The 19525-nt window shown below is 41.6% G+C and overlaps 1 protein-coding gene across 1 annotated transcript in view; it reads right to left on the bottom strand.

Annotated features, from left to right (window-relative positions):
* RBM27 (RNA binding motif protein 27) overlaps positions 1 to 19525 on the bottom strand; it is a 647841-nt gene that overhangs the window by 528892 nt on the left and 99424 nt on the right. Inside the window, exons 7-8 of the mRNA XM_053719279.1 lie at positions 8397 to 8660; positions 6461 to 6688 (exon numbers count right to left, since the gene is read on the bottom strand). Of these exons, the coding sequence (XP_053575254.1) occupies positions 6461 to 6688; positions 8397 to 8660 (492 nt within the window). The remainder of the gene's footprint in view (positions 1 to 6460; positions 6689 to 8396; positions 8661 to 19525) is intronic.

The raw sequence follows: 19525 nt of genomic DNA on the forward strand, positions 1-19525 counted from the left end.
GTTTACCTGATAAATTACTTTCTCCAACGGTGTGTCCGGTCCACGGCGTCATCCTTACTTGTGGGATATTCTCTTCCCCAACAGGAAATGGCAAAGAGCCCAGCAAAGCTGGTCACATGATCCCTCCTAGGCTCCGCCTACCCCAGTCATTCGACCGACGTTAAGGAGGAATATTTGCATAGGAGAAGCCATATGGTACCGTGGTGACTGTAGTTAAAGAAAATAAATTATCAGACCTGATTAAAAAACCAGGGCGGGCCGTGGACCGGACACACCGTTGGAGAAAGTAATTTATCAGGTAAACATAAATTCTGTTTTCTCCAACATAGGTGTGTCCGGTCCACGGCGTCATCCTTACTTGTGGGAACCAATACCAAAGCTTTAGGACACGGATGAAGGGAGGGAGCAAATCAGGTCACCTAAATGGAAGGCACCACGGCTTGCAAAACCTTTCTCCCAAAAATAGCCTCAGAAGAAGCAAAAGTATCAAACTTGTAAAATTTGGTAAAAGTGTGCAGTGAAGACCAAGTCGCTGCCCTACATATCTGATCAACAGAAGCCTCGTTCTTGAAGGCCCATGTGGAAGCCACAGCCCTAGTGGAATGAGCTGTGATTCTTTCGGGAGGCTGCCGCCCGGCAGTCTCATAAGCCAATCTGATGATGCTTTTAATCCAAAAAGAGAGAGAGGTAGAAGTTGCTTTTTGACCTCTCCTTTTACCGGAATAAACAACAAACAAGGAAGATGTTTGTCTAAAATCCTTTGTAGCATCTAAATAGAATTTTAGAGCGCGAACAACATCCAAATTGTGCAACAAACGTTCCTTCTTTGAAACTGGTTTCGGACACAGAGAAGGTACGATAATCTCCTGGTTAATGTTTTTGTTAGAAACAACTTTTGGAAGAAAACCAGGTTTAGTACGTAAAACCACCTTATCTGCATGGAACACCAGATAAGGAGGAGAACACTGCAGAGCAGATAATTCTGAAACTCTTCTAGCAGAAGAAATTGCAACTAAAAACAAAACTTTCCAAGATAATAACTTAATATCAACGGAATGTAAGGGTTCAAACGGAACCCCCTGAAGAACTGAAAGAACTAAATTGAGACTCCAAGGAGGAGTCAAAGGTTTGTAAACAGGCTTAATTCTAACCAGAGCCTGAACAAAGGCTTGAACATCTGGCACAGCGGCCAGCTTTTTGTGAAGTAACACAGACAAGGCAGAAATCTGTCCCTTCAGGGAACTTGCAGATAATCCTTTTTCCAATCCTTCTTGAAGGAAGGATAGAATCCTAGGAATCTTAACCTTGTCCCAAGGGAATCCTTTAGATTCACACCAACAGATATATTTTTTCCAAATTTTGTGGTAAATCTTTCTAGTTACAGGCTTTCTGGCCTGAACAAGAGTATCGATAACAGAATCTGAGAACCCTCGCTTCGATAAGATCAAGCGTTCAATCTCCAAGCAGTCAGCTGGAGTGAAACCAGATTCGGATGTTCGAACGGACCCTGAACAAGAAGGTCTCGTCTCAAAGGTAGCTTCCAAGGTGGAGCCGATGACATATTCACCAGATCTGCATACCAAGTCCTGCGTGGCCACGCAGGAGCTATCAAGATCACCGACGCCCTCTCCTGATTGATCCTGGCTACCAGCCTGGGGATGAGAGGAAACGGCGGGAACACATAAGCTAGTTTGAAGGTCCAAGGTGCTACTAGTGCATCCACTAGAGCCGCCTTGGGATCCCTGGATCTGGACCCGTAGCAAGGAACTTTGCAGTTCTGACGAGAGGCCATCAGATCCATGTCTGGAATGCCCCACAGCTGAGTGACTTGGGCAAAGATTTCCGGATGGAGTTCCCACTCCCCCGGATGCAATGTCTGACGACTCAGAAAATCCGCTTCCCAATTTTCCACTCCTGGGATGTGGATAGCAGACAGGTGGCAGGAGTGAGACTCCGCCCATAGAATGATTTTGGTCACTTCTTCCATCGCCAGGGAACTCCTTGTTCCCCCCTGATGGTTGATGTACGCAACAGTTGTCATGTTGTCTGATTGAAACCGTATGAACTTGGCCCTCGCTAGCTGAGGCCAAGCCTTGAGAGCATCGAATATCGCCCTCAGTTCCAGAATATTTATCGGTAACAGAGATTCTTCCCGAGACCAAAGACCCTGAGCTTTCAGGGATCCCCAGACCGCGCCCCAGCCCATCAGACTGGCGTCGGTCGTGACAATGACCCACTCTGGTCTGCGGAATGTCATCCCTCGTGACAGGTTGTCCAGGGACAGCCACCAACGGAGTGAGTCTCTGGTCCTCTGATTTACTTGTATCTTCGGAGACAAGTCTGTATAGTCCCCATTCCACTGACTGAGCATGCACAGTTGTAATGGTCTTAGATGAATGCGCGCAAAAGGAACTATGTCCATTGCCGCTACCATCAACCCGATCACTTCCATGCACTGAGCTATGGAAGGAAGAGGAACGGAATGAAGTATCCGACAAGAGTCTAGAAGTTTTGTTTTTCTGGCCTCTGTCAGAAAAATCCTCATTTCTAAGGAGTCTATTATTGTTCCCAAGAAGGGAACCCTTGTTGACGGAGATAGAGAACTCTTTTCCACGTTCACTTTCCATCCGTGAGATCTGAGAAAGGCCAGGACAATGTCCGTGTGAGCCTTTGCTTGAGGAAGGGACGACGCTTGAATTAGAATGTCGTCCAGGTAAGGTACTACAGCAATGCCCCTTGGTCTTAGCACAGCTAGAAGGGACCCTAGTACCTTTGTGAAAATCCTTGGAGCAGTGGCTAATCCGAAAGGAAGCGCCACGAACTGGTAATGTTTGTCCAGGAATGCGAACCTCAGGAACCGATGATGTTCCTTGTGGATAGGAATATGTAGATACGCATCCTTTAAATCCACCGTGGTCATGAATTGACCTTCCTGGATGGAAGGAAGAATAGTTCGAATGGTTTCCATCTTGAACGATGGAACCTTGAGAAACTTGTTTAAGATCTTGAGATCTAAGATTGGTCTGAACGTTCCCTCTTTTTTGGGAACTATGAACAGATTGGAGTAGAATCCCATCCCTTGTTCTCTTAATGGAACAGGATGAATCACTCCCATTTTTAACAGGTCTTCTACACAATGTAAGAATGCCTGTCTTTTTATGTGGTCTGAAGACAACTGAGACCTGTGGAACCTCCCCCTTGGGGGAAGTCCCTTGAATTCCAGAAGATAACCTTGGTAGACTATTTCTAGCGCCCAAGGATCCAGAACATCTCTTGCCCAAGCCTGAGCGAAGAGAGAGAGTCTGCCCCCCACCAGATCCGGTCCCGGATCGGGGGCCAACATTTCATGCTGTCTTGGTAGCAGTGGCAGGTTTCTTGGCCTGCTTACCCTTGTTCCAGCCTTGCATTGGTCTCCAAGCTGGCTTGGCTTGAGAAGTATTACCCTCTTGCTTAGAGGACGTAGCACTTTGGGCTGGTCCGTTTCTACGAAAGGGACGAGAATTAGGTTTATTTTTTGCCTTGAAAGGTCGATCCTGAGGAAGGGCGTGGCCCTTACCCCCAGTGATATCAGAGATAATCTCTTTCAAGTCAGGGCCAAACAGCGTTTTCCCCTTGAAAGGAATGTTAAGTAGCTTGTTCTTGGAAGACGCATCAGCCGACCAAGATTTCAACCAAAGCGCTCTGCGCGCCACAATAGCAAACCCAGAATTCTTAGCCGCTAACCTAGCCAATTGCAAAGTGGCGTCTAGGGTGAAAGAATTAGCCAATTTAAGAGCATTGATTCTGTCCATAATCTCCTCATAAGGAGAAGAATCCCTATCGACCGCCTTTATCAGCTCATCGAACCAGAAACATGCGGCTGTAGCGACAGGGACAATGCATGAAATTGGTTGTAGAAGGTAACCCTGCTGAACAAACATCTTTTTAAGCAAACCTTCTAATTTTTTATCCATAGGATCTTTGAAAGCACAACTATCCTCTATGGGTATAGTGGTGCGTTTGTTTAAAGTGGAAACCGCTCCCTCGACCTTGGGGACTGTCTGCCATAAGTCATTTCTGGGGTCGACCATAGGAAACAATTTTTTAAATATGGGGGGAGGGACGAAAGGAATACCGGGCCTTTCCCATTCTTTATTAACAATGTCCGCCACCCGCTTGGGTATAGGAAAAGCTTCTGGGAGCCCCGGCACCTCTAGGAACTTGTCCATTTTACATAGTTTCTCTGGGATGACCAACTTGTCACAATCATCCAGAGTGGATAATACCTCCTTAAGCAGAATGCGGAGATGTTCCAACTTAAATTTAAATGCAATCACATCAGGTTCAGCTTGTTGAGAAATGTTCCCTGAATCAGTAATTTCTCCCTCAGACAAAACCTCCCTGGCCCCATCAGACTGGGTTAGGGGCCCTTCAGAAATATTATTATCAGCGTCGTCATGCTCTTCAGTATCTAAAACAGAGCAGTCGCGCTTACGCTGATAAGGGTTCATTTTGGCTAAAATGTTTTTGACAGAATTATCCATTACAGCCGTTAATTGTTGCATAGTAAGGAGTATTGGCGCGCTAGATGTACTAGGGGCCTCCTGAGTGGGCAAGACTGGTGTAGACGAAGGAGGGAATGATGCAGTACCATGCTTACTCCCCTCACTTGAGGAATCATCTTGGGCATCATTGTCATTGTCACATAAATCACATTTATTTAAATGAATAGGAATTCTGGCTTCCCCACATTCAGAACACAGTCTATCTGGTAGTTCAGACATGTTAAACAGGCATAAACTTGATAACAAAGTACAAAAAACGTTTTAAAATAAAACCGTTACTGTCACTTTAAATTTTAAACTGAACACACTTTATTACTGCAATTGCGAAAAAACATGAAGGAATTGTTCAAAATTCACCAAATTTTCACCACAGTGTCTTAAAGCCTTAAAAGTATTGCACACCAAATTTGGAAGCTTTAACTCTTAAAATAACGGAACCGGAGCCGTTTTTAACTTTAACCCCTTTACAGTCCCTGGTATCTGCTTTGCTGAGACCCAACCAAGCCCCAAGGGGAATACGATACCAAATGACGCCTTCAGAAAGTCTTTTCTAAGTATCAGAGCTCCTCTCACATGCGACTGCATGCCATGCCTCTCAAAAACAAGTGCGCAACACCGGCGCGAAAATGAGGCTCTGCCTATGCTTTGGGAAAGCCCCTAAAGAATAAGGTGTCTAAAACAGTGCCTGCCGATATTATATATCAAAATACCCAGATAAAATGATTCCTCAAGGCTAAATATGTGTTAATAATGAATCGATTTAGCCCAAAAAGAGTCTACAGTCTTAATAAGCCCTTTTTGAAGCCCTTATTTACGATCGTAATAAACATGGCTTACCGGATCCCATAGGGAAAATGACAGCTTCCAGCATTACATCGTCTTGTTAGAATGTGTCATACCTCAAGCAGCAAGAGACTGCTCCCTGTTCCCCCAACTGAAGTTAATTGCTCTCAACAGTCCTGTGTGGAACAGCCATGGATTTTAGTGACGGTTGCTAAAATCATTTTCCTCATACAAACAGAAATCTTCATCTCTTTTCTGTTTCTGAGTAAATAGTACATACCAGCACTATTTTAAAATAACAAACTCTTGATTGAATAATAAAAACTACAGTTAAACACTAAAAAACTCTAAGCCATCTCCGTGGAGATGTTGCCTGTACAACGGCAAAGAGAATGACTGGGGTAGGCGGAGCCTAGGAGGGATCATGTGACCAGCTTTGCTGGGCTCTTTGCCATTTCCTGTTGGGGAAGAGAATATCCCACAAGTAAGGATGACGCCGTGGACCGGACACACCTATGTTGGAGAAATATCAGTAATGCAAATATGACATGCTTTAATTAGAGCATATCACTGCACTAGAAAGTTGTTGTTTTTTTTTTAAATGATTATTAAAAGGGGCATAAAACTAAAATTGCTTTATTTTATGAAACAGAGCTTACAATTTTAATTATATTTGCCATTTACTTACGTTATTAAATTAAATATGATCTATTGAGATTGTTTGTTGAAGGGCATACATAGGTAGGCATAGAAATGTGCATGCATGTGGAATACTTTTCAGCACTAGATAAAAGCAGTATTTGCAACAATGTATAACACTGTTAACAATATTGTTGCAAAACTGCTGCAGCCATATAGTGCTCCAGACACCTGTATGCTCATGTGCTTATCTAGTTATGCCTTTCAACAAAGAATACCTATAGGACAAAGTCTGGATTTCTGTGGCACAAACTAGAATAGATTACACCCTTAGGGGAATCAGTCTGTACAAAGCTATTTAGCACTGCACATTCTCTGCTAAGCATATATGAGATTTTTAGATTGCACAAATTGCCTAAGAAGATAAAGCGACTGCATATTTACAATAATGCAAACACAATAAACAGCAGGCATTCTACGCAGAAGTCACTTACGTGGTGCAGGAAGAACAGTGGAAGGAGGGGGCTGAGTAAGCGGCCTTGGGACTGGCATTCTCATGTTGTGAGCTGGGGCAGGTATAGGAGGCATCAGGATACCAGGTGGAGGCAGTCCAGGAGGAGGGGGAAACGGAATCATACTCGGCAAAGAAACATCATCAACTACCAAAGGGTCATTTCCATGGTCAAACTGGCAAAGATCACCAAGGACACAATAACCCCTCTCTGTAAAAATAATTTTAATCAACTTAATTGTTAATAACAAAAATTGTGCATTTACAACAAAATATAAATCATTCATTTTTATAAAATGAAAAAAAAATCTAGCATATAATGATCTCACTGTGTTGTTATTGTGCACATTTAATTTTGCATTTTTAACACAAATCCTGGAAGCCAGGTAGTCGCATCCCAGAGTCACAGTCATTGTTCATGAGGGATATCCCACACTACTATGTTCCTCTGGTCTATACCTGTGGTTATCACACGCTACTTTTTCCTCATTTTCACCTGTGGTTATCACACACTACTATGCCCCCCTTATCTATATCTGCCATTGTACTTGTGGGTTATCACACACTACTATGTCCCCCCTGGTCTATATCTGCCATTGTACCTGTGGGTTATCACACACTACTATGTCCCCCCTGGTCTATATCTGCCATTGTACCTCTGGGTTATCACACACTACTATGTCCCCGTGGTCTATATCTGCCATTGTACTTGTGGGTTATCACACAAACTACTATGTCCCCCTGGTCTATACCTGTGGTTATCACACACTACTATATGTTCCCCTGGAATATACCTGCCATTGTACCTCTGGGTTATCACACACTACTATGTCCCCCTGGTCTATATCTGCCATTGTACTTCTGGGTTATCACACAAACTACTATGTCCCTCTGGTCTGAACCTGCCGATGTACCTGTGGGCTATCATACACTACTATCCCTCTGGTCTATACCTGTCATTTTAACTACTGCCATCAGTATCCAGCTCTGCTTAAAAGGGACATAAAACAAATTGGGATAGAGACAAAATATAATACTAGTCCTAAAGCCGTGTAATCGGGCCAAAACCCCCATTCAATTTAATTCTTACCTGCTGATCTGACATTGTAACATGATGGCCATATTTGCTTCTCCATATGCCAACCATTACTGGAACTTGACCCACATTCTGACCACTATACTCAATCATTAGCCAGCTGAGTATAGCTATCTGATACTTGCCCTCAAATCCCACTGGTATTTACTGCTTCAGTATTCTATTAGCACTTGCCAGTTACCCTTGTATTATGCCAGGTTTAACCATCATCAGACTCGGAAAACAAAACTTCTTTCAATGTCCCAAAAACATGTAGGATTAGGATTTTGAATACTTAACATGTGGGCATACCCTTAAAAATATTTTCAAACTACAATCCTTATTTCTCTTTCAGCTTTTGTTTTTTTATTTTGCTATAAAAGTAAATGTTGATTTTAGAGAGCAGCCCCCCAAGAGGTGCACTTTTGTTTTTCTTTTTTATGTACATGTAATCAATGCCCCACTAAGAAGTTTATCCCTGAATAAAACTTTTATACTTTTACTTCCCAATCAATTTAGATAACTGACTACTCTCCCTAGAATTGCTGTTTAACTACTAATGTTACGATACTACTGAAGCAAAAAAGGTTGGTTCCAACTGTTCTACTATATTGGCACTGCACTTTGTATATTTATTGTACATTTCAGTAATTTTTTCACATTTTCTTTCTTGGTCACTCACACACACACGTAAGATTAATATAAAAATAAAAAGGCCATTTAGTTGTTCTGCATGGGAAATATAGATTACACTAGTCAGGAAGTAAAAATATGCATTTGCACTTTGTTTCCTTACAATGCATTAATAATGCCTGCAGTGGAGGAGTTAAATTCTGTTTCTTACCATCATAATCCCGGCAGCGCATTTTTGGAGGGGGGTTTCTGCTAAACGAGTTGGGAGGGTTATGGTTGTTATAGTAATTAGACCAGATCTCTGTTGTGCTCTCAGGGTGGTGAGCAGGTGCAATTACAGTTACAGTGCTGGGGATAGCCTGCCCACCAGAGGAATACTGTTGCTCCGATGAGTTGCTGGCTGGCAGGGAGGATGGGGTATACACAGTATCTAGATCGCTCCTTTCGCTTTCAAACTTCATTCTCTCTCGATGCTCTGTAAAAGGATTTATGAAAAGCAAGGTTAAAATAGCTGTAACAGCATCACAGTAACAAATACTGCATGAAATATCTAATTACTGGACACCAAAACTCCATAAAAATGTTAAAGGAAAATCATATATTACAAAAAAAAATATATATATAATATATAATTGTTATATTTTTAAACATAATAATATTTTTTATAACATCAATGTAAATATTAATATCATACCTTGGCAACTTAAAAAAAAAAAAAAAAACACACACACAACACCAACACCATCACCACACAACAGCAACACATTTTTATTCAAATACCACAGCCAACAATGCTAATAAACTACTACTGCAATTATCAATAAAAAAGTACAATACTTCTCCAGGTAACCACTCGCGTTACTTGACGCATCTGCAGATATGACCAGCCACAGCTGCTGTACCAGTTTTCCATTGAGAATGCAAAGGGAGAAGCTGCCACTGACCAACAAGCAAAGCAGGACGTCTACAGGCATAGGCTATGCTGAACAATAAGAAGTCTTCTAGACCTCTGAAAATGCACACAATCATTGGAATACACCAGTGAATAAATTAAACAAACTAGGTTATATTTGGCCAAACTCCCTGAGCTGAAGCTCTGAGCGAAGGGGACTTAATTGCTGTAAAAGAACAAGTCCTCCATACATTATTTGTAGTATGAACACTGAGTATATTGAGATGCATTTCTGCTGTAAATAAAACACAAACACCACCAAAAATAAATACTAAATCTGCTAACCTAAGAAAAGTTTTAAGATGTAAATATTAAAGCACCCAAAAATGGCATTTCCACTTATACACTTAGCTAGATAACTTTCAGTAATCTTTTAATTGCATATACTTCACGTTTCTAAACCACCAATGTTAGAAATTGAAGGCAGTAACCATGTTACAATTTTATTCCTACTATTCCCAGATTAAAATAAATTTCTAGACCAGCTTAATAGATACATGCTAGGATTGGACAAATCGTAAAAATTTCAGCTCCAAAATTTATTATTACTGGTTCCAAATTTTTATCGTTAATCATAATATATAAATATACAGAGCATAATGCTAGCTAAGTTTAACATCCCTTGCTATACAGTTTTCCTTTATTAAGTTACATTGTAAAGTAATCCTTTCTGTGAGGTAGGTACTAGGCAATACTTCACAAATAATTAATTTTGTAAAAACTAAAAATCATAAAGAAATCTCATCTATCTAGTACTACTATACCTTGTACTAGAACCAATGTAGATTTCACATATGCGCTTATGTCATGAAGAAATTACATGAATGCATAGTGCTCTATAACAAAGCATACTTATGAAAATTAGCAACCATTTACTAAATATAAATGGTGTGTGTGTGTAGGTGTGTAGGGGTGTGTGTGTGTGTGTGTGTGTGTAGGTGTGTGTGTGTGTGTAGAAAAAACAGCCGCACTTTCTGTATTTACCAAGTGCTGTATAATCAATAGATGTTTTGGAGCGCTTACCCCTTCCTCTGGCAGAGAGTGTGTGTTTTTTTTTCTTCTTCTTGTTAATATAATTCACTGCACCCTGGTTCATTTGACTCCTGTTGTCTGTGAAAGTGCATCCAACCGTTTATAATAAATAAATATGCCTGTATATATATATATATATATATATATATATATATATATATATATATTTTATATATGGTGTGTGTGTTTTAATTAAAATTTTACCTCCCACTGTATCATGAGACAGCCATCAGCCAATAACAAAAACACATGTAGGTATATACTGTGCACTCTTGCCACTGATGCCTCAGAAACAGCGCACATATAAAGATTGTGCACATTTTGAGAATGGAAGTAAATTATGAAGTTTTTTTTATTTTTTTTTATTTTTTTAATTGTATGCTATCTGAATCATGAAAAGTTACATTTTTAATTAAAGGGACAGTATATACCAATTTTCATATAACTGCATGTAATAGACACTACTATAAAGAATAATATGCATATACTGATATAAAAATCAAGTATAAAACCGTTTAAAAACTTACTTAGAAGCTTCCAGTTAAGCTCTGTATAAAGGGTTAGAAATACTTATTTAATAGTGCTGTAATTAAATACATTATAATAATTAAAAATATTAATCTAATAAAATATACCTACTTTGAGTAGAAAAAACAACAACTTTTAAATAGTGAAAAAACAGAATTTATGTTTACCTGATAAATTACTTTCTCCAACGGTGTGTCCGGTCCACGGCGTCATCCTTACTTGTGGGATATTCTCTTCCCCAACAGGAAATGGCAAAGAGCCCAGCAAAGCTGGTCACATGATCCCTCCTAGGCTCCGCCTTCCCCAGTCATTCGACCGACGTAAAGGAGGAATATTTGCATAGGAGAAATCATATGATACCGTGGTGACTGTAGTTAAAGAAAATAAATCATCAGACCTGATTAAAAAACCAGGGCGGGCCGTGGACCGGACACACCGTTGGAGAAAGTAATTTATCAGGTAAACATAAATTCTGTTTTCTCCAACATAGGTGTGTCCGGTCCACGGCGTCATCCTTACTTGTGGGAACCAATACCAAAGCTTTAGGACACGGATGATGGGAGGGAGCAAATCAGGTCACCTAGATGGAAGGCACCACGGTTTGCAAAACCTTTCTCCCAAAAATAGCCCCAGAAGAAGCAAAAGTATCAAATTTGTAAAATTTGGTAAAAGTGTGCAGTGAAGACCAAGTCACTGCCTTACATATCTGATCAACAGAAGCCTCGTTCTTAAAGGGCCCATGTGGAAGCCACGGCCCTAGTGGAATGAGCTGTGATTCTTTCAGGAGGCTGCCGTCCGGCAGTCTCATAAGCCAATCTGATGATGCTTTTAAGCCAAAAGGAAAGAGAGGTAGAAGTTGCTTTTTGACCTCTCCTTTTACCAGAATAAACAACAAACAAGGAAGATGTTTGTCTGAAATCCTTTGTAGCATCTAAATAGAATTTTAGAGCACGGACAACGTCCAAATTGTGTAACAAACGTTCCTTCTATGAAACTGGATTCAGACACAAAGAAGGTACAACTATCTCCTGGTTAATATTTTTGTTGGAAACAACCTTCGGAATAAAACCAGGCTCAGTACGTAAAACCACCTTATCTGCATGGACCAGATAGGGCGGAGAACACTGCAGAGCAGATAACTCAGAAACTCTTCTAGCGGAAGAAATTGAAACCTAAAGCAAAACTTTCCAAGATAATAACTTAATATCTACGGAATGTAAGGGTTCAAACGGAACCCCTTGAAGAACTGAAAGAACTAGATTAAGACTCCAGGGAAGAGTCAAAGGTCTGTAAACAGGCTTGATTCTAACCAGAGCCTGAACAAACGCTTAAACGTCTGGCACAGCTGTCAGCCTTTTGTGAAGTAAAACAGATAAAGCAGAGATCTGTCCCTTCAGAGAACTCGCAGAAAATCCTTTCTACAAACCTTCTTGTAGAAAGGAAAGAATCTTAGGAATTTTTATCTTGTTCCATGGGAATCCTTTAGATTCACACCAACAGATATATTTTTTCCATATATTATGGTAAATTTTTCTAGTTACAGGCTTTCTAGCCTGAATAAGAGTATCTATTACAGAATCTGAAAACCCACGCTTTGATAAAATCAAGCGTTCAAACTCCAAGCAGTCAGTTGGAGGAAAACCAGATTCGGATGTTCGAATGGACCCTGAATAAGAAGGTCCTGTCTCAAAGGTAGCTTCCATGGTGGAGCCGATGTCACATTCACCAGGTCTGCATACCAAGTCCTGCGTGGCCACACAGGAACTATCAAGGTCACCGAAGCCCTCTCCAGATTGATCCTGGCTACCAGCCTGGGAATGAGAGGAAACGGTGGGAATACATAAGCTAGGTTGAAGATCCAAGGTGCTACTATTGTATCCAATAGAGTCGCCTTGGGATCCCTGGATTTGGACCCGTAACAAGGGACCATGAAGTTCTGACGAGAGGCCATCAGAACCATGTCTGGAATGCCCCATAATTGAGTTATTTGGGCAAAGATTTCCAGATGGAGTTCCCACTCCCCCGGATGCTCCTCCATCGCCAGGGAACTCCTTGTTACCCCCTGATGGTTGATATATGTAACAGTCGTCATGATGTCTGATTGAAACCTTATGAATTTGGCCTTTGCTAGTCGAGGCCAAGCCTTGAGAGCATTGAATATCGCTCTCAGTTCCATTATGTTTATCGGGAGAAGAGAGTCTTCCCGAAACCATAGACCCTGAGTTTTCAGGGGTTCCCAGACCGCGCCCCAGCCCACCAGACTGGCGTCGGTCGTGACAATGACCTATTCTGGTCTGCGGAAGCTCATTCCCTGTGACAGGTTGTCCAGGGTCAGCCACCAACGGAGTGAATCTCTGGTTATTTGATCTACTTGTATCGTCGGAGACAAGTCTGTATAATCCCCATTCCACTGTCTGAGCATGAACAGGTGCAATGGTCTTAGATGAATTCGTGCAAAAGGAACTATGTCCATTGCCGCAACCATCAAACCTATTACTTCCATGGACTGCGCTATGGAAGGAAGAAGAACAGAATGAAGTACCTGACAAGAGCTTAGAAGTTTTGATTTTCTGGCCTCTGTCAGAAAAACCTTCATTTCTAAGGAAACTATTATTGTTCCCAAGAAGGGAACTCTTGTTGACGGGGACAGAGAACTTTTTTCTATGTTCACTTTCCACCTGTGAGATCTGAGAAAGGCTAGGACAATGTCCGTATGAGCCCTTGCTTTTGACAGAGACGACACTTGAATCAGGATGTCGTCCAAGTAAGGTACTACTGCAATGCCCCTTGGTCTTAGCACCGCTAGAAGGGACCCTAGTACCCTTGTGAAAATCCTTGGAGCAGTGGCTAATCCGAATGGAAGTGCCACAGGTAATGCTTGTCCAGAAAGGCGAACCTTAGGAACCGAAAATGTTCCTTGTGGATAGGAATACGTAGGTACGCATCCTTTAAGTCCACCGTGGTCATGAACTGACCTTCCTGGATGGTAGGAAGGATCGTTCGAATGGTTTCCATTTTGAATGATGAAACCCTTAGAAACTTGTTTAGAATCTTGAGATCTAAAATAGGTCTGAATGTTCCCTCTTTTTTGGGAATTATGAACAGGTTGGAGTAAAAACCCATCCCTTGTTCTCCTAATGGAACAGGATGAATCACTCCCATGCTTAACAGGTCTTCTACACAGTGTAAGAATGCCTGTTCGAAGATAATTGAGACCCGTGGAACCTTCCCCTTGGGGGTAGTTCCCTGAATTCCAGGAGATAACCTTGAGAAACTATTTCTAGCGCCCAAGGATCCTGAACATCTCTTGCCCCAGCCTGAGCAAAGAGAGAAAGTCTGCCCCCCACCAGATCCTTCCCAGATCGGGGGCCAACACTTACTGCTGTTTTGGTAGCAGTGGCAGGTGACTTGGCCTGCTTACCCTTGTTCCAGCCTTGCATCGGCCTCCAGGCTGGCTTGGTTTGAGAAGTATTACCCTCTTGCTTAGAGGGTGTAGAATTTGAGGCTGGTCCGTTTCAGCGAAAGGGACGAAAATTTGGCTTCTTTTTAGCCTAAAAAGACCTATCCAGAGGAAGGGCGTGGCCCTTTCCCCCAGTGATGTCTGAAATAATCTCTTTCAAGTCAGGGCCAAACAGTGTTTTACCCTTGAAAGGGATGTTAAGCAAAAGCACTCTGCGCGCCACGATAGCAAACCCTGAATTATTCGCCGCTAATCTAGCTAATTGCAAAGCGGCATCTAAAATAAAAAAGAGTTAGCCAATTTAAGAGCTTGAACTCTGTCCAAAACCTCCTCGTACGAAGATTCTTTATTGAGCGACTTTTCTAGTTCTTCGAACCAGAAACACGCAGCTGTAGTGACAGGAACAATGCATGAAATTGGTTGTAGAAGGTAACCTTGCTGAACAAACATCTTTTTAAGCAAACCCTCTAACCTTAAATCCATAGGATTTTGAAAGCACAACTATCTTCTATAGGAATAGAAGTGCGTTTGTTTAGAGTAGAAACCGCCCCCTCGACCTTGGGGACTGTATGCTATAAGTCCTTTCTGGGGTCGACTATAGGAACTAATTTCTTAAATATAGGGGGAGGACAAAAGGTATGCCGGGCCTTTCCCACTCCTTATTTACTATGTCCGCCACCCGCTTGGGTATAGGACAAACATCGGGGGGCACTGGAACCTCTAGGAACTTGTCCATCTTACCTAATTTCTCTGGAATGACCAAATTGTCACAATCATCCAGAGTAGATAATACCTCCTTAAGTAGTGCGTGGAGATGTTGAAATTTAAATTTAAAAGTTACAATATCAGGTTCTGCTTGTTGAGAAATTTTCCCTGAATCTGAAATTTCTCCCTCAGACAAAACCTCCCTCCTGGCCCCTTCAGATAGGTGTGAGGGTATGTCAGAACAGATATCATCAGCGTCCTCTTGCTCTTCAGTGTATAAAACAGAGCAATCACGCTTTCTCTGATAAGTAGGCATTTTTGAAAGAATGCATGCAATAGAATTATCCATTACAGCCATTAATTGTTGTATGGTAATAAGTATTGGCGCACTAGATGTACTAGGGGCCTCTTGTGTGGGCAAAACTGGTGTAGACACAGAAGGGGATGATGCAGTACCATGCTTACTCCCCTCATTAGAGGAATCATCTTGGGCAATATCATATCTATGGCATTATTATCCCTACTTTGTTTGGACATTATGACACAAATATATCACATATATTTAAATGGGGAGACACATTGGCTTTCATACATATAGAACATCGTTATCTGATGGTTCAGACATGTTAAACAGGCTTAAACTTGTGAACAAAGCACAAAAAACGTTTTACAATAAAACCGTTACTGTCCCTTTAAATTTCAAACTGAACACACTTTATTACTGAATATGTGAAAAAGTATGAAGGAATTGTTCAAATTTCACCAAAATTTCACCACAGTAACTTAAAGCCTTAAAAGTATTGCACACCAAATTTGAAAGCTTTAACCCTTAAAATAACGGAACCGGAGCCGTTTTTACATTTAACCCCTATACAGTCCCAGGTATCTGCTTTGCTGAGACCCAACCAAGCCCAGAGGGGAATACGATACCAAATGATGCCTTCTATAAGCTTTTTCAGTGGTTCTTAGCTCCTCACACATGCATCTGCATGCCATGCTTTCCAAAAACAACTGCGCATTAGAGGCGCGAAAATGAGGCTCTGTCTATGACTAGAAAAGGCCCCCAGTGAAAAAGGTGTCCAATACAGTGCCTGCCGTTTTTATTAAAACAATCCCCAAGATTTAACAACTATTAAAAGTAATAATCTGCCAAATATACTTAGTAAAGTAATCGTTTTAGCCCAGAAAAATGTCTACCAGTTTTTTAAGCCCTAATGAAGCCCTTTATTCTTTTACTTAAACTAAGAAAATGGCTTACCGGTTCCCATAGGGAAAATGACAGCTTCCAGCATTACCGAGTCTTGTTAGAAATGTGTCATACCTCAAGCAGCAAAAGTCTGCTCACTGTTTCCCCCAACTGAAGTTAATTCCTCTCAACAGTCCTGTGTGGAAACAGCCATCGATTTTAGTAACGGTTGCTAAAATCATTTTCCTCTTACAAACAGAAATCTTCATCTCTTTCCTGTTTCAGAGTAAATAGTACATACCAGCACTATTTTAAAATAACAAACTCTTGATTGAAGAATAAAAACTACATTTAAACACCAAAAAACTCTAAGCCATCTCCGTGGAGATGTTGCCTGTACAACGGCAAAGAGAATGACTGGGGAAGGCGGAGCCTAGGAGGGATCATGTGACCAGCTTTGCTGGGCTCTTTGCCATTTCCTGTTGGGGAAGAGAATATCCCACAAGTAAGGATGACGCCGTGGACCGGACACACCTATGTTGGAGAAATGTAGTTTAAAATGTATCATAAAACAAGGGGCAACGACCGCCCATAAAAGTAGGCCGCACATTAGTACAATAAATTACCGTCCACCAGCCAATCTTGAACTAGCAGTGCCCACTTATTTTGCATATTCATAATTTTTGATCTAATGAAACATTGCATGCGCAATTGTTAAAAATTGGGATCGCATGTGCACTAGTCCACAAAATGCATAGCAGCCATCTTTGTAATTTCTAAGGATCGCATGAGCAAATAACCTACATCTGCATCAGGCGATGGAGTGATGACGCAATGACGCGCTGACACGCGCAGACAGACACAATAGAAATCTGTAGTGATCGGCACATGCAAGCGTAACTGCACATGCGTGCTACCATGACTGTTCTACCCAGGTAGAACAACCTTATACGCCGTGCATAATGAGGAGACCGGAGGGTATGGCAGCTATAAGAAGTTTAGTAGTAAAATACAGGAAAACAAATAAATTGCTAATACATGTAATTTGCATATAATACGTGTTTTTTTTTCAATCTTTAAAAACATTGTATAACTTTTTTGGGGTTTACTATCCCTTTAAAAGGTAACTGGAAGACCCACAGCAAGTGGGAAATAGCAGACACTCTCCCCTCTTCCTTTGCATATGAAAAAACTAAATTTATGCTTACCTGATAAATATATTTATTTCCGGATATGGTCCACGGCTTGATCAATTACTGTTGGGAATATCATTCCTGGTCAGCAGGAGGAGACATAGAGCACCACAGTTAAACTGCTAAGTACCACTCCCTTACCCACCACCCCCAGTCATTCGATCAAAGGGAAATGGAGAAAAAAAAAAAAAAAAAAAAGTATCACAAGGTGTAGAGGTGCCTGAGGTTATAGTCAATAGAACAACTGTCTTAAAATAAAGGGTGGGGCCGTGGACTCACCATATCCGGAAAGAAAGAAATTTATCAGGTAAGCATAAATTTAGTTTTTCTTTCCTAAGATATGGCGAGTCCACGGCTTGAGTAATTACTGTTGGGAACCAATACCCAAGCTAGAGGACACGGATAAATAGGGAGGGACAAGACAGGTAGTCCCAAACAGAAGGCACCACCGCTTGAAGAACCTTTCTCCCAAAAGAACCCTCAGCCAAGGCAAAAGGTATCAAATTTGGAAATTTGGAAAAAGTATGTAGAGAAGACCAAGTTGCAGCCTTGCAAACTTGTTCCACAGAAGCTTAATTTTTGAAAGCCCAAGAAGAGGAAACAGCTCTTATGGAATGATCCGTAATTCTCTCAGGAGGCTGCTGTCCAGCAGTCTCATAACCCAAACGAATTATACTTCATAACCAAAAAGAAAGAGTAGTAGCAGTAGCTTTCTGACCTTAACGTTTCCAAGAGAAACAGACAAAGAGGGCAGAGGACTGGCGAAAATCCTTAGTCGCCTGTAAGGAGAATTTAAGAGCACGCACAACATCCAAATTGTGTAACAAACGTTATTTGGAAGGAGGAGGATTAGGACACAGAGAGGGAACAAAAAAAAAAGAATTTATGCTTACCTTATAAATTTATTTCTCTTGTGGATCCAGTCCACGGATTCATTCTTTACTTGTGAGATATTCTTCTTCCCAACAGGAAGTGGCAAAGAAAGCACAAAGCAGAGCTGTCCATATAGCTCCCCCTCTAGCTCCACCCCCCAGTCATTCGACCGAAGGTTAGGAAGAAAAAGGAGAAACCATAGGGTGCAGTGGTGACTGTAGTTTAAAAATAAAAGCCACCTGTCTTAAAATGACAGGGCGGGCCGTGGACTGGATACACCACAAGAGAAATAAATTTATCAGGTAAGCATAAATTCTGTTTTCTCTTGTAAGGTGTATCCAGTCCACGGATTCATCCTTTACTTGTGGGATACCAATACCAAAGCTTTAGGACACGGATGAAGGGAGGGAACAAGACAGGTACCTTAAACGGAAGGCACCACTGCTTGTAAAACCTTTCTCCCAAAAATAGCCTCCAAAGAAGCAAAAGTATCGGATTTGTAAAATTTGGAAAAAGTATGCAGCGAAGACCAAGTCGCTGCCTTACAAATCTGATCAACAGAAGCCTCATTTTTAAAAGCCCATGTGGAAGCCACTGCTCTGGTAGAATGAGCACGAATTGTTTCAGGAGGCTGCTGGCCAGCAGTCTCATAGGCCAAATGGATGATGCTTTTCAGCCAAAAGTAAAGAGAGGTAGCGGTCGCCTTCTGACCTCTCCTCTTACTAGAATAGATAACAAACAAAGAAGTTGTTTGTCTGAAATCCTTAGTTGCTTGTAAATAGAACTTTAAAGCACGAACCACAGCAAGATTGTTCCTTCTTCGACAAAGGATTAGGACACAGAGAAGGAACAACAATTTCCTGATTAATATTCTTATTAGACACAACCTTAGGAAGAAAACCGGGTTTGGTACGCAAAACTACCTTATCTGCATGGAACACCAGGTAAGGTGAATCACACTGTAGAGCAGATAACTCTGAAACTCTTCGAGCAATAACCGACTCAGAGAAACCACGCTTTGATAGAATTAGGCGTTCAATCTCCAAGCAGTCAGACACAGAGAAATTAGATTTGGATGTTTGAAAGGACCCTGTATTAGAAGGTCCTGCCTCATTGGTAGTGTCCATGGTGGCACAGGTGACATGTCCGCTATGTCTGCATACCAGGTCCTGCGTGGCCACGCAGGCGCTATTAGAATCACCAAAGCACTCTCCTGCTTGATTCTGGCAACCAGACGAGGGAGAAGAGGAAACGGTGGAAACACATAGGCCAGATTGAAGGACCAAGGCGCTGCTAGAGCATCTATCAGCACCGCCTGGGGATCCCGGGACCTGGACCCGTAAAGAGGAAGCTTGGTGTTCTGACGGGACGCCATCAGATCCAATTCTGGAGTGCCCCATAGCTGAGTCAG

This window comes from Bombina bombina, chromosome 6 (assembly GCF_027579735.1).
Source record: "Bombina bombina isolate aBomBom1 chromosome 6, aBomBom1.pri, whole genome shotgun sequence".
Classification (NCBI taxonomy): domain Eukaryota; kingdom Metazoa; phylum Chordata; class Amphibia; order Anura; family Bombinatoridae; genus Bombina; species Bombina bombina.